Source organism: Esox lucius, chromosome 19 (assembly GCF_011004845.1).
Source record: "Esox lucius isolate fEsoLuc1 chromosome 19, fEsoLuc1.pri, whole genome shotgun sequence".
NCBI classification, from domain to species: Eukaryota; Metazoa; Chordata; class Actinopteri; order Esociformes; family Esocidae; genus Esox; species Esox lucius.
In genome coordinates, this window is record NC_047587.1 from 4,559,414 (window position 1) to 4,573,600 (window position 14,187).

Genomic DNA, 14,187 nt, shown 5'->3' on the forward strand with positions numbered 1-14,187 from the left:
CCTCCATTCTGTCATACATGTTTACATTCACTTTGATGACAATCATTAGAGTAAAACAAGCTGATTGGTGGAATCCTACAAGTGCCCTCATTGTAATACATTTTCCTAAGCACCGCCCACTGGAAAATGTTTATCTCTGAAGACTGTTATGACACAGTCCACCACCTGGGGGAGCCAAACTGATTCCTATGTGACAGAAGCATCTGCTGCACATAGACTCGTCTATTATAATATCACTGATTCTTGAGAGTCGGGACAAAACATGTCCCACATAGAGAGGTCTAATTTATATAAAAAATGAAGAAATTCATCATGATTGACATATGTGATTTTTAGAATATACTTTTTTATCTTTTTGGGGAAAACTTGTTTAAATGTATGGTATGTGGTTAGAAGGTCCATGTTGTTGCACTTGTCCTCAGCAAGAGGTCACAATATTAACCATCCAAAAAACATTGCAGGGCAATCACACATCCAACACACTCAAACACACACACACACACACATGCCACTTTAAAGTGAATGACTACTTACAAAGGAGGAAAGGAAGAGGAGAAGAGGTGGATGAGAAAAAGGAGAGCAGGAAGTGGTGTAGGGGAAGTAGATGAAAACAGAGGGGGAGGAGGGCCCCTGGTTTCCCTTATTGTTTTTTTGATAGTTGGAAACGGTGTATGTGCTATATGTTCATTATAGTTTGCTTTACAGTAAGTTCAATACTCTAATAACAATGAGCAATTTTAGTAGTAGTGTTTAAAGAGCACATTTGTTCAAAAATCAGCAATGCACACACATTTTTTGTCAACACCGTCAGTTTTTCGTCAACACCGCCAGATCTTCGTCAACAGCGTCAGATCTTTGTCAACAGCGTCAGATCTTTGTCAACAGCGTCAGATCTTCGTCAACAGCGTCAGATATTTGTCAACAGCGTCAGATCTTCGTCAACACTGTCAGATCTTCGTCAACAGCGTCAGATCTTCGTCAACTGTGTCAGATGTATGTTTTTGTAAATTCTGTGGGAAAAACAATATTCTTCCTTCAGTTTGTTGTTTTTGAAATAAAGGACCATCAGATCTACATCATCTTATGTCTTATTTATTTAAGGAATATGTTTTTACAATATTGAAATTAAAATAAATATATCAAATATTTAGATATCTGGGTTTTCAGAATAATGTGAAATCACAACTTAAGTTTATATAATATATATTTTTTTTTACATATAAGAGTAACTAAACACTATTACAACATACTTCAGAACTTTAGATTCTTGTTGGATTGGGAGAATTAAAATTGTATACTTTTTAGTGTGTCTGACGGAGTTGACACAAATCCAGTTCTGAAGGGAAACATGTTTATTTGTTAAATCTTTATTTTTATTTAGAACCTGTTCCTTTACATGGTTAAATAGCTAAGACCTTTCTCTGCAGAAACATATAACTCTAATTGATATAGTGTGTATTTTATAAAAAAGTTTTTTTAAACGTGTTTTGTCCCGACTCTCGAGAATCAGTGATATATGACATCTGCAATATAACACAGTATTGTCACCTTAAGGGTTGAATTAAGATTGAATTAAGATTTGACTAATCAACTAAAGAAAGAAGTGCCGCAGCATCATCCAGACAGTTTAGGTCCATTACTGGGATTTCCTGGGCCTTCGGGTGGCGTGCACCAACCAAATACTGTGGTGGTCCGACCCACCCCAAAACTTGTTGTAAACCATCTCCGCATAATATGCTAAAAAAAAAAAACATTTCAGGGGGCTTTTTGAAAAATGCATACCAAGCCAAATATGAACAAGAAGGTTAAGATTGACAGAGGAGAGACGGAGGGAAGTGTGGTGGAGATCCAGTTCGGACACCCTGAGAGATGGAGACACCAGAACCAGAACACATGAGACAGAAGACACTGATCCACATTATGTACCAGGAGACCAGCGCTCAGGTAACACACACCACATATACACAAACACTCCACACACACACACACACCACATATACACACACAACACACACTCCATCATGTTCCCTATATTCATGTCTAGTATGTTCCTCAATCCTCCTTTACCAATGAGATTCCCCTGCCGTCTCCTCATTTCTTGAGCTCTGTATTTCTGGTTATATTCTCATATTTACTAGCTTGCAATGGCTCCCACTACTGCTGTACAATCTAGAGCATTCTGACTAACTGCGGTACAGTGTGTTTTGGCGTTTGCTCTGTGGCCGACCAGAAGGCCCAACAACGGGTGGTGAAAACCGGCCAGCACATCACTGGTACCCAGCTCCCAGCCATCGTGGACCTTCAGTGCATGTGGTGTCGGCACAGGGCGCGTGGCATCATCAGGGACCCTTAACACCCAGGCCACAAACTGTTTGCCCTCTGGCAGGCGGTACAGGTCTCTTGGTTCCCACACCAGCAGGCTCAGGAACAGTTTATTCCCATCCACTGTAACCCTGCTGAACTCTGTGACCCCAATACTAACCACACCCACCCACCCACCTCTTAGTACTGCCTCTCAGGGACCTTGTTGCACTATTTCCTTGTACTACTTGTCTACCTCAGAAACCTCATTGCTGCTATCCCTGCATTTCAGTTGTACATGACATCTTGCACCTTCAATTTGCCTGCACTGCACGTTTACTGTAGAATTGCCATTGTGCTTGCGTTTAATTTTTCTCGGATGTTACATGCACACGTCTACCTCAGGAACCTCATTGCTGCTATCCCTGCATTTTAGTTGCCCAGACTACCTTACACCTCCAACCTGCTTGATTGCAGTCAGAATTGCTAGTTGTACTTGCATTAGTTCCCACTTGCACATACATATACTTAATACTTGTACATTGTTCTGTCCTCTTGTATTTGCCTTCATTGCACATCTATACATTCCACTTGTAACATAGACTTCAATTCAAACTTGTACATTTCCTGCCCTCTTCTATTTGCTCTTCTTGTTAGATGCTAACTGAATTTCGTTGTGAGGTACTCATCCTGTTGAGTGACAGTACATTTGATTTCTAATTTTATCTCACATGCCTTCCTGCATTAGAAGTACTCACTTCACTGTGTATATCACGGTTTACTATACTTGGAAAGTCTTTTGAGGAATTCTTGTCTTCACTTACGAATCCACAAGATCACAAATACACACACAAACAGAGACTTGTATTTATGTTTATGTGTCCACAGAGTCTGAAAGATCAAGGAAGAGATCTATATCTGCTGCAGTGTGTCTGGGGCTGGTGTGTGTTCTCCTACTGACTAGGATCATAGTCCTGTCTGTTTACTGTGAGTTCCTGTTATATGGTCACTGACAGAGATGGGCAGAGATACATCAAAATGTATTTTAAAATAACATACCTTAATTTTAAGTGTATCAAAATAAACTAAAAAATACAGCAGCCACACGATGTATCAAATTTAACAAATGTATTTCTGTATTTTAAGAATACTAAAACTAATTTTACCAGGGATCATGAAATCACTTCGCAAACCTTCCATCTATCAGACTATTTGATCCATCCCTTCACCAGGACACTGACTCAGTTGATTAAGTAGACAATGTTTGATAGCAACAGCTTTTCTCAGCCTAAAAAGTCGTTAGGCTGAGAAAACAGATCCCAGTTAACAGATCAAATATTCATATATCCCTGTCATCACCCAGATGAAGGTACGTTTTTAAAGTAACCAGCAGTTACATTTTTAACAAACAGTTTGCTAATTACTCATAATTGTATCCTAATTTAGTTACTTGGTTCGTTAATGAAGACACTTTGCATTCACAAAACTCACTCAATGACAAACAAGTAATTCATGGGAAGTTAACTGATGGCACCTGTATTCATAGGAACTAATTTCTAAGTAATTAAGTATTTGATTGTTAATCATATTTCAGTCAGAATTTGTAGTATAAAAATAATTGCTAAATTTCCATTTGTTCATGTGTTTATTCTTTATCAGAGCAGTATGTTGGAGAGGGATGGAGATACTTTGGGTCCAGTTTGTACTTCCTCTCTACTAAGACGACGACCTGGGAGGAGAGCAGACAGGACTCTCTGTGGAGAGAAGCAGACCTGGTGATCATAAATAGTGAAGAGGAACATGTAGGATAGAGAATGTTAAAAAGAGAGAAAAGAGCTTTCAAACCATTCGCACCCCCACAAAGCTATTCTCAATGGTCTAGTCCATCATCTATTACCCTGGCTTCCAATTATTATTGTCATCATTAGGGAACATGAACATTGTCACTTGGTGGTATAGAGAGGTGTAACAGTCTAACTCACCTGTAACATTTTAGCATGGGTTTGTATTTGGCCCATTGTTATTTGAGTACCCCAACTCTTTTAATCTTTCCTTTATTCAACTAAAGATAAAATGCCCAAAATACTGCTTAAAAATGTGCATTAAAGACGATATATATATATATATATATATATATATATATATATATATGTATATATATATATATATATATATATATATATATTGAGAGAGAAAAAGACAGAGTTGATTGTGACCTGGTAGAGCCAAATGTCTCTCATTATCACATGAAGATGGTTTAGAGAATGCCAGTTTTGGAAAGCTGTCATCAAGGCAAAGGGGGACTACATTTTTAAGAATATAAAATATGAATATATCTTGAATTGTTTAACACTTTTTGGGTTGCAACATGATTCAACATGAAGTGTTTTTTCCTAGTTTTAATGTCTGTTATTATTTACTATTATTCTACAGTGTGGAAAATAGCAAAAACTAAAGAAGTACTTTTGAATAAATAGTTATGTCCAAACTCTTGACTGATTCTGCATGTGGAAACTTCAACTTCATTCTAATTAATCACAGGAACCAATTGTTATTAGCAAAGAAATGCAGTAGGAAATGGGAATAATAATGGGACTGTGTTGAGATATACAGTAGAAAAGACAACCCTGTAAAGATATGGAATGACTTAAATTGTGGCGTTAACCGTACCTTTTACAATTTTTTTGAGATAAACCCTGTCTTCAATAAAAAAAAGAACAACTCAGATGTACATACTTACATATGCATTTACAACAACACTTGTTGTTCCAGTTCCAGTGGATAATGGACATCAACATTACAGGATATCAATGCTTTAAATTGCCCAATAGGTACCAGAACATAAGGATTTAAAATGTTCTATAATTAATATGCTGTATAGAGTGCAACACTACAAAAAGTGTATAAGGCCAAGTGGCTAAAAAGGACATGCTTTTATTTTGGATTTTAAATTAAATTAGGACACTGGTCACCAAAGTCACAGATAATACTGTAAGAACCCAAGTCTCTCTCTTTCTCTCCCTTTTTAAAACCAACCTGCTTAAACACAATCACTGTTATATTGTTCTTTCTTATTTCCTGTGGCTTCCTGTCTACCAGGAATTATGTTTCACACTTTTGTACACATTTAGCAATAAGTTACACATTAGAAAAGGAGAAGGAAAGTGTGCCGCTACACATATGGATACTTTGGGGATTCTTCCTGTTTTGATACTTTAAAATGTACTGCACTTAGTCACTTGGTCAGTCAGTCCAATCCAGACGTTCATTTTAAGTCCATAAAGAAATCTCTGTTTTAAAAGAGGACATTATTTTAGTTCCACCCTCCTGTCTTTCTCCCCAGACCTCTTTCTATTTCTCTCACAACTTCATTAAAATTACTTAATTGGCATGATGCAATAATGGACACATTGGCAAAGCATATTTAGGAAGTAACATTCCTTCATTCAATATGATCATATTGTTGACAATCAGTAGAACAGCACAGAAGAGCCAAAATAAAAAAACATTTCATAATATTATTTACCATTGTATAAAGCAGGTTAATGAAGTGCACTGCTAACACACAATGTTCTCTCTGTATATCCCTCTCTGCCATTATACAATGGCAGACCCTCAGACAAACTGTTTCCTATCCTCTACACTGGATCCAGTGTAGCTAACATTATTAATGTAATTAGACACACTGGAAAAACATCCTCCTCTCCCTCCACACAACATAACACCGACAGCGGTCTGCGTCTGGTGGTGTCTATTATATCAGGACTGAAGACAGGAAGCTGCTACTGCATCTCAAGATGTAAACAGGATGTGTCTTCATTAGTTAATATGTTTGGAAAAAACACACAGGACAGATGGACAGACAGGATGAAAATTACTAAGCAGAAAGACAGTCAACAAGTCAGAGAGAGTGAGCATCAGAGAGAGTGAGCATCAGAGAGAGTGAGCATCAGAGAGAGTGAGCATCAGAGAGAGTGAGCATCAGAGAGAGTGAGCATCAGAGAGAGTGAGCATCAGAGAGAGTGAGCATCAGAGAGAGTGAGCATCAGAGAGAATGAGTTAGGGGTTGTTCAGCATTGTCTCACAAATCCAGTTACGAATTAGCTCACAATTTAAGTCATTCCATGCCTCTAAAGGTTTGTTTCCCCCAAAGTTCATCTCAGCACAGTCCTCCTGACCCTGATAGTTATCAGGCTGTCTAGGTTCCCAGAACCTAGAGGGTTAACAAAACACAGAACCAGACAATGAGATATTGTGGCAGTAAAAATCCTAAATGTATCCTATTTTCATAAATTATTTGTAGAAATGAACATGATTTGTAGAAATATGTAATTCTTGTTATTACTAATTAAGTTTCCTTATCCTAACAGGAGGATATAATCTCTCACCCTGTGGTCAGTTCTGTACCATCCACCCATTTCCAGGTTTCCTCTTCATCTTTGTCAGTCAGTCCAATCCAGAATCTCATTTGAAGTCCACTGAGAAATCTCTGTTTTAATAGAGGACGTTCTTTTAGGTCCACCAAGCCGTCTTACTCCCCAGCTCTCTCTCCAGTTGTCTCGCAACTTCATTAAAATTATCTCATTGGCATGATGCAATAATGAACACATTGGCAAAGCACATTCAATATGATCGTATTGTTGACAATCAGTAGAACAGCACAGAAGAGCTAAAATAAAAAACAACGTTTTATAATATTATTAACCATTGCATAAAGCAGGTTAATAAAGTGGACTGCTAACACACACTGCTTTCTCTGTATATCCCTCTCACCCGTTCCTCTTCACTGTTTATGATCACCAGGTCTGCTTCTCTCATCTGACAGTCCTGTCTGCTCTCATACCAGGTTTTCTGCTCAGCAGAGAGGAAATAAAAACTGGATCCAAAGTATCTCCATCCTTCAACATTTCCAAGGTGAACACATGGAAATTTAGTCATTATTTTTATACTCACACTTTAATTGATACATTTTGACTGATTAATTAAATTGTAATTATTTACAGGTAAAGTCTCACCGAACACAGAGAGCTTTTCCTGAAGATGATCTCTCTCTTTAGTCAGGTTTTTATTGCGGATCTGTAATTCTTCTTTCTCTTTGATGGTTCTGTTAACTGCAAATATAAATACAAACACACAATATCTACACGATACGCCAAGCCTGTAACAGCACTTCTTACAACTACATCATGGTCAATGAGCAGGAATTGGCAGTATTTATGATACATGCTTTAAAAATATGTATTTCAAATACAAATTAGGATTTTGTCATTTGAATTTGATAGGGTTGACATGAATGGCGTCATATTTTGTATCACAATTCTTTAGTGTTTTGTATTTTGTAATTTGCAAATATTTACAAGAATAAAATACTTTGTCTACATGATGTCTACTTGATGACATCAAATAAACGCTACCTCTGATGGGTGCTTACTCAATGATTTCCCAGAATAGTTGAGATCTGAACAGAAAATGTATCCAAACCCAAAGATGAATGTCAAGGTGAGAAAAGTGTAGGTTGCCAGCTTTCCATCTATTTTTAGCATAAATTGCTACATTTTAACAGTTCATGTTAATTTCGTGTTCGTTTGAGTAGGCTAGGCTAAATCGTTTACCAATTTATGTTATTTTCTTGCTAACATTTTGACCTGAGGTGCAGCCCTCACAGTTAATGTTAGCTTGTTACTTTCAGTCTATGTTAAGTTTTTGTCGGTTGTGCAGAAGATACGAGGTAAGGAACAAGATTGTACCCTAACTGAAGAAGCTGTTTAGTAGGATCATGATTTTGCATACCATTGCATGTATGACTGCCTGACACATAATTTATTATTATATCTATGATTAACAATCAAATGCTTAATTACTTAGAAATGTGTTCCTATGAATACAGGTGCCAACAGTTAACTTCTTAAAAATTACTTGTTTGTCATTGAGTGAGTTTTGTGAATGCAAAGAGTCTTCATTACCGAACCAAGTAACTAAATTAGGATACAATTATGAGTAATTAGCAAACTGTTTGATAAACATTAAAGTGCTGATACATCGTGTGGCTGCTGTATTTTGTAGTTTATTTTGATACACTTAAAATTAAGGTATGTTATTTTAAAATACATTTTGATGTATCTCTGACCATCTCTGTCAGTGACCATATAACAGGAACTCACAGTAAACAGACAGGACTATGATCCTAGTCAGTAGGAGAACACACACCAGCCCCAGAGACACTGCAAATATAGATCTCTTCCTTGATCTTTCAGACTCTGTGGACACATAAACATTAATACAAGTCTCTGTTTATGTGTGTATTTGTGATCTTGTGGATTCGTAAGTGAAGACAAGAATTCCTCAAAAGTCTTTCCAAGTATAGTAAACCGTGATATACACAATGAAGTGAGTACTTCCAGTGCAGGAAGGCATGTGGGAGACTCTGAGATAAGATTAGATTCAAATGTACCGTCATTGAACAGTATGAGTACAATACAATGAAATGCAGTTACAGTGAGGGAAAAAAGTATTTGATCTCCTACTGATTTTGTACGTTAACCCACTGACAAAGAAATTATCAGTCTATAATTTAATGGTAGGTTTATTTGAACAGTGAGAGACAGAATAAAAACAAAAGAAATCCAGACACATGTCAAAAATGTTATAAATTGATTTGCATTTTAATGAGTGAAGTAAGTATTCGACCCCTCTGCAAAACATGACTTAGTACTTGGTGGCAAAACCCTTGTTGGTATTCACAGAGGTCAGACTGATATATTACTTTGTCAGTGGGCAAACGTACAAAATCAGCAGAGGATAAAAAAAAACAAAATCCCTCACTGTAGCATCTAATCAGAAGTGCAAATAGAAGAGGGGAGGAAATGTACAAGTTTTAATTGAAGTGTATGTTACAAGTGGAATGTATAGATGAGCAATGAAGGCAAATGCAGTGCAAATGGCAGTTCTAAATGAGCAATGAAGGCAAATACAAGAGGACAGAAAATTTACAAATGTACAAGTATTAAGTATATGTATGTACAAGTGGGAACGAATAGTTGAGCAATGAGGCAAATATGAGAGGACAGAAAATGTACAAACGTACAAAGTATTAAGTGGGAATGAATAGCTGTGAAATGAGACAAAAGCAACTACAAATGACAATTCTGACTCCAATCAAGCAGGTTGGAGGTGTAAGGTAGTCTGTGCAACTGAAATGCAGGGATAGCAGCAATGAGGTTCCTGAGGTAGACGAGCAGTACAAGGAAATAGTGCAACAAGGTCCCTAAGAGGCAGTACTAAGAGGTGGGCGGGTGGGTGTGGTTAGTGTTGGGTCAGAGTTCAGCAGGGTTACAGTAGATGGGAAGAAACTGTTCCTGAGCCTGCTGATGTGGGAACTAAGAGACCTGTAACGGCTGCCGAAGGGCAAACCATTTTGTGGCTTGGATGTGACGGGTTCCTGATGATGCCACCCGCCCTATGCAGACACCGCTTGCGCTGAAGGTCCACGGTGGCTGGGAGCTGGGTACCAGTGATGTTCTGGGCGGTTTTCACCACACGTTGTAGGGCCTTCCGGTCGGCCACAGAGCATCCATCAAACCCCACTGTAGCACAGTTAGTCAAAATGCTGTAGATTGTGCAGCAGTAGAAGTCAAGCAGGCCTTCTTCAGCCTTCTCAAAATGTACAGGTGCTGTTGCAACTTTTGACCAGGGTGGAGGTATTGAGGGTCCAGGAGAGTTCCTCAGATATGAAGAAACCCAGGAATTTGAAGCTGGACACACGCTCCACCTCAGACCAGGTGGAAGAAGAATGATGATATGATGAAACCAACATGTATCTTTTTGCCTAAGTGCTACATTTTATGCAAACCTAAAACCACACATCATCCTACTGTAAGAACACCATCTTAACCATTAAGCATGGTGGTGGCAGCATCATGCTATGGGATTTCACTGGGACTTTTCCTCAATAAAATATGGAAAAGTCCAAGGTGGGTAAATGTTTTTGAGAAACAGATGCAGACATAGGACCAAGACATTATTTTGGAAGTCCTAAGCTAGTCTCTAGTCCCACAGCACAGATCAATTCAAGTCTGTAAATCTGGGCTGCATGTCTTCATAATAATAATAATAAATTAAATTTATATAGCGCTTTTCGAAGACCCAAAAATGCTCTACAATACATACATAACAAACAACTACAGACAGAGCAATGAGACAAACGGTAGCTAACAAAACAAAAACAAAAAAGGGGGGGTGGGTCAAACAACATAGGGCAGAGGCTAGGGATAGGCTTGTTTGAACAGATGAGACTTGAGGTGGTGGATGAAGATGGTAACAGATTTGGAGTCAGGGATGAATTGTGGAAGTGCATTCCAAAGTCTTCGAACAGAGCTCAAGAAATGAGGAGACGGCAGGAGAATCTCATTGGTAAAGGAGGATTGAGGAACATACTAGACATGAATATAGGGAACATGATGGAGTGTGTGTTGTGTGTGTATATGTGGTGTGTGTGTGTGGAGTGTTTGTGTATATGTGGTGTGTGTTACCTGAGCGCTGGTCTCCTGGTACATAATGTGGATCAGTGTCTTCTGTCTCATGTGTTCTGGTTCTGGTGTCTCCATCTCTCTGGGTGTCTGGACTGACGTAGATCTCCTCCACCCTCATGTCCATCTCTCCTCTGTCAATCTCAGCCTTCTTGTTCATATCTGGCTTGGCATCAGACATTATGAAGGATGCTCAGTGCTTTATTTCTTTGAAAGGCTACTTCATGTGAATTACAGGTTCCAGTGATTTTATTGGATGTGCATGAAGACCAAATCAGAGTTTAACTCTCTGTCTCTTTGTCTGTGCATCAAAGGCAGAAGTCTCAAAAGAGGATGTTGACATGCGTAAGAATCACTTGGATAGTGCAAGCAGCATTGTCTTCTCCTTTTCATATCTCAGGAAATACCCCATTGCGATATCACTATGTGAAACAGGTTTTCACACATTTACCAGTCCCTTAACTTCTGATCTCTTAAGAGATAAGAATTTAAATGACATATATTTAAAATCTATACATTTCCATTATTAAAAACAATTATACTTTGTTTATATTTGATACAGGCCATCTGTGGAGCACACAGTAAAATAAAGGTCTTTATCCCACAATACAAAGAAAAAAGTTTAACTCCCGAACAATATTTACGTTAGGCGTAAAGCAGGAATCAGGTGAAATAATAACAAAGCGTCTTCCCAGCCTGTTTCTATAAACAACTGTTTTGGAGGGGGGGAGATGCAGTTTGTACATGTAGCCTCTGTTATTCATAGACACACTTACAGATGTAAGGACGGACCCTCCATTCTATCATACATGTTTACATTCACTTTGGTGAAAATCACTGGAGTAAAACAAGCTGATTGGTGGAATCCTACAAGTGCCCTCATTGGAAAACATTTTCCTAAGCACCGCCCACTGGAAAATGTTTATCTCTGAAGACTGTAATGACACAGTCGTCCACCTGAGGGAGCCAAACTGATTCCTATGTGACAGAGAAGCATCTGCTGCACATGGACTCATTTATTATAATATATTACTTCTGCAATGTAACACAGTATTGTCACCTTAAGGGTTGAATTAAGATGTGACTAACCAACTAAAGAAAGGTTTGTTAGCACACCGCCATGGAATAAAAAACTAAAATACTATATGTGAGTCTCAATTTCTAGAGTTGATGGCTCCACCTGGTGTCTGGTTCTGTGTGTTTGTCTCCATCTCTGTGAATAAACATAACTACTAAAAGTAGTCAGTAGGACCATATTCCTCCTTGGTAGCCAGAAATAAATACTTAATGTTTTAATATGTTATACTTCATGTTCATCTGAAAGTGCCGCAGCATCATCCAGACAGTTCAGTTCCTGAGATTACTGAGGTTTTCATGACCTTTGGGTGGTGTGCACCAACCAAATACTGTAGTGGTCAGACCCACCCCCAAACTTGTTGTAAACCGTCTCCGCGTAATATTCGAAAGACAAAAAACATTTCAGAGGCCTTTTGAAAAATGAAGTCTTGTTTTATCAGTCTCGTAAATCCTACTTGGACTAGAACAACTGTGCAGATGATGCTTCAACACCGAACGTTGAAAATCAGGTCTGACATTCTAAAAAACTAAATGTCATTTTCAGTGCAACTTGGCCAGGCCAAACAATAAATTCTGGAAGAAACTTCTGTCCTTTCACATACTTGAGGACCTGGACCCAGTTACAAACATGCCTAACAAAGACAGTAGCAGCACCTCCCAGGCACACACGACGCACAGTCTTCGTTACTCAAAATCTATGAAAAGTTCACATACAGCTGTATTCCACTGGTGGTGAGCATAAAAGAGAATGGAATATGAGCAGTGAGTGAGTACGGTGGAGGAGCATAGCGTTCTCTCCCATGGTCAGCTTAGGTCAAAATCATTTTTGTGGAATTACAGTGGGGAGAACAAGTATTTGATACACTGCCGATTTTGCAGGTTTTCCTACTTACAAAGCATGTAGAATTCTGTATCATTTTTATCATAGGTACACTTCAACTGTGAGAGACAGAATCTAAAACAAAAATCCAGAAATCACATTGTATGATTTTTAAATTATTAACTAGCATTTTATTGCATGACGTAAGTATTTGATCACCTACCAACCAGTAAGAATTCCGGCTCTCACAGACCTGTTAGTTTTTCTTTAAGAAGCCCTCCTGTTCTCCACTCATTACCTGTATTAACTGCACCTGTTTGAACTTGTATAAAAGACACCTGTCCACACACTCAATCAAACAAACTCCAACCTCTCCACAATGACCAAGACCAGAGTGCTGTGTAAGGACATCAGGGATAAAATTGTAGACCTGCACAAGGCTGGGATGGGCTACAGGACAATAGGCAAGCAGCTTGGTGAGAAGGCAACAACTGTTGGCGCAATTATTAGAACATGGAAGAAGTTCAAGATGGCGGTCAATCTCCCTCGGTCTGGGGCTCCATGCAAGATCTCACCTCATGGGGCATCAATGATCATGAGGAAGGTGAGGGATCAGGCCAGAACTACCAGGCAGGACCTGGTCAATGACCTGAAGAGAGCTGGGACCACAGTCTCAAAGAAAACCATTAGTAACACACTATGCCGTCATGGATTAAAATCCATCCGTCTGAAGTTTGCGAATGACCATTTGGATGATCCAGAGGAGGAATGGGAGAAGGTCATGTGGTCTGATGAGACAAAAATAGAGCTTTTTGGTCTAAACTCCACTCGCTGTGTTTGGAGGAAGAAGAAGGATGAGTACAACCCCAAGAATACCATCCCATCCGTGAAGCATGGAGGTGGAAACATCATTATTTTGGAATGCATTTCTGCAAAGGGGACAGGACGACTGCACCGTATTGAGGGGAGGATGGATGGGGCCATGTATCGCGAGATCTTGGCCAACAACCTCCTTCCCTCAGTAAGAGCATTGAAGATGGGTCGTGGCTGGGTCTTCCAGCATGACAACGACCCGAAACACACAGCCAGGGCAACTAAGGAGTTGTGTATCAAATACTTGTTCTCCCTTCAGTAAATATTTAATACTACTCCCAGAAATGTACATACGTTCCACGTACCATGATGAACTGAATCATGTTATTAGGCAACAACAAAATGTACCTGCAGTTTCAAAACTTCACTGCTAGCTGCTTTTGTACCTCATCATAACTGTAATTCCCTTTCACTATAAGCTGCGATGCTGCTCCTTCTATTATCTATGGCTCCTGTTATTGTAACGTCAGATCTATCCAATTACTTGTGGTTCTGCTGCTCAACAACTTTACTTAAGACTTTTCTCAAGGTCAACATATTATTATATACATTTTTTATAATGTATTGCTTTTCTTTCCTCTGAGTGGCAGA

The 14,187-nt window shown here is 38.8% G+C and overlaps 2 protein-coding genes across 6 annotated transcripts in view; one reads left to right on the plus strand and one right to left on the minus strand.

The window, feature by feature from the left end:
- The first annotated feature begins 1,400 nt into the window (after positions 1-1,400).
- LOC105018159 (asialoglycoprotein receptor 2-like) overlaps positions 1,401-14,187 on the plus strand; it is a 57,998-nt gene continuing 45,211 nt past the window's right edge. Inside the window, exon 1 of the mRNA XM_034288507.1 lies at positions 1,401-1,929. Within this exon, the coding sequence (XP_034144398.1) occupies positions 1,870-1,929 (60 nt within the window). The 5' untranslated portion in view covers positions 1,401-1,869. The remainder of the gene's footprint in view (positions 1,930-14,187) is intronic.
- LOC105018174 (C-type lectin domain family 17, member A-like) lies at positions 3,920-12,262 on the minus strand. Of its 5 annotated transcripts, XM_034288505.1 has the most exons (8): positions 11,471-12,262; positions 10,830-11,006; positions 8,463-8,558; positions 7,317-7,412; positions 7,075-7,199; positions 6,690-6,790; positions 6,411-6,514; positions 3,920-4,030 (listed from the first exon to the last, which is right to left on the minus strand). In XM_034288505.1, the coding sequence occupies exons 2-8, from the start codon at positions 10,984-10,986 to the stop codon at positions 3,957-3,959; spliced, it is 753 nt and encodes a 250-aa protein (XP_034144396.1). In that variant the 5' UTR covers positions 10,987-11,006; positions 11,471-12,262; the 3' UTR covers positions 3,920-3,956. The 5 variants fall into 5 exon arrangements, with proteins under 5 accessions (XP_034144396.1, XP_012994244.2, XP_010881699.2 ...); XM_013138790.3 differs by lacking the exon at positions 11,471-12,262 and having other exon boundaries at positions 9,687-11,329; XM_010883397.4 differs by lacking the exon at positions 11,471-12,262 and having other exon boundaries at positions 10,830-11,317.

What these genes read in the sequence shown, in the direction of transcription:
- LOC105018174 (XM_010883397.4), bottom strand. Translation starts at nt 11,007, where the DNA reads ATGTCTGATGCCAAGCCAGATATGAACAAGAAGGCTGAGATTGACAGA. An exon ending in TAAACAGTGAAGAGGAACGG is followed by an intron (nt 6,791 to 7,074) that starts GTGAGAGGGATA and finishes CTATTAAAACAG; the next exon opens with AGATTTCTCAGTGGACTTCA. An exon ending in GGCATGGAATGACTTAAATT is followed by an intron (nt 4,031 to 6,410) that starts GTGAGCTAATTC and finishes CTCTCCTCCCAG; the next exon opens with GTCGTCGTCTTAGTAGAGAG.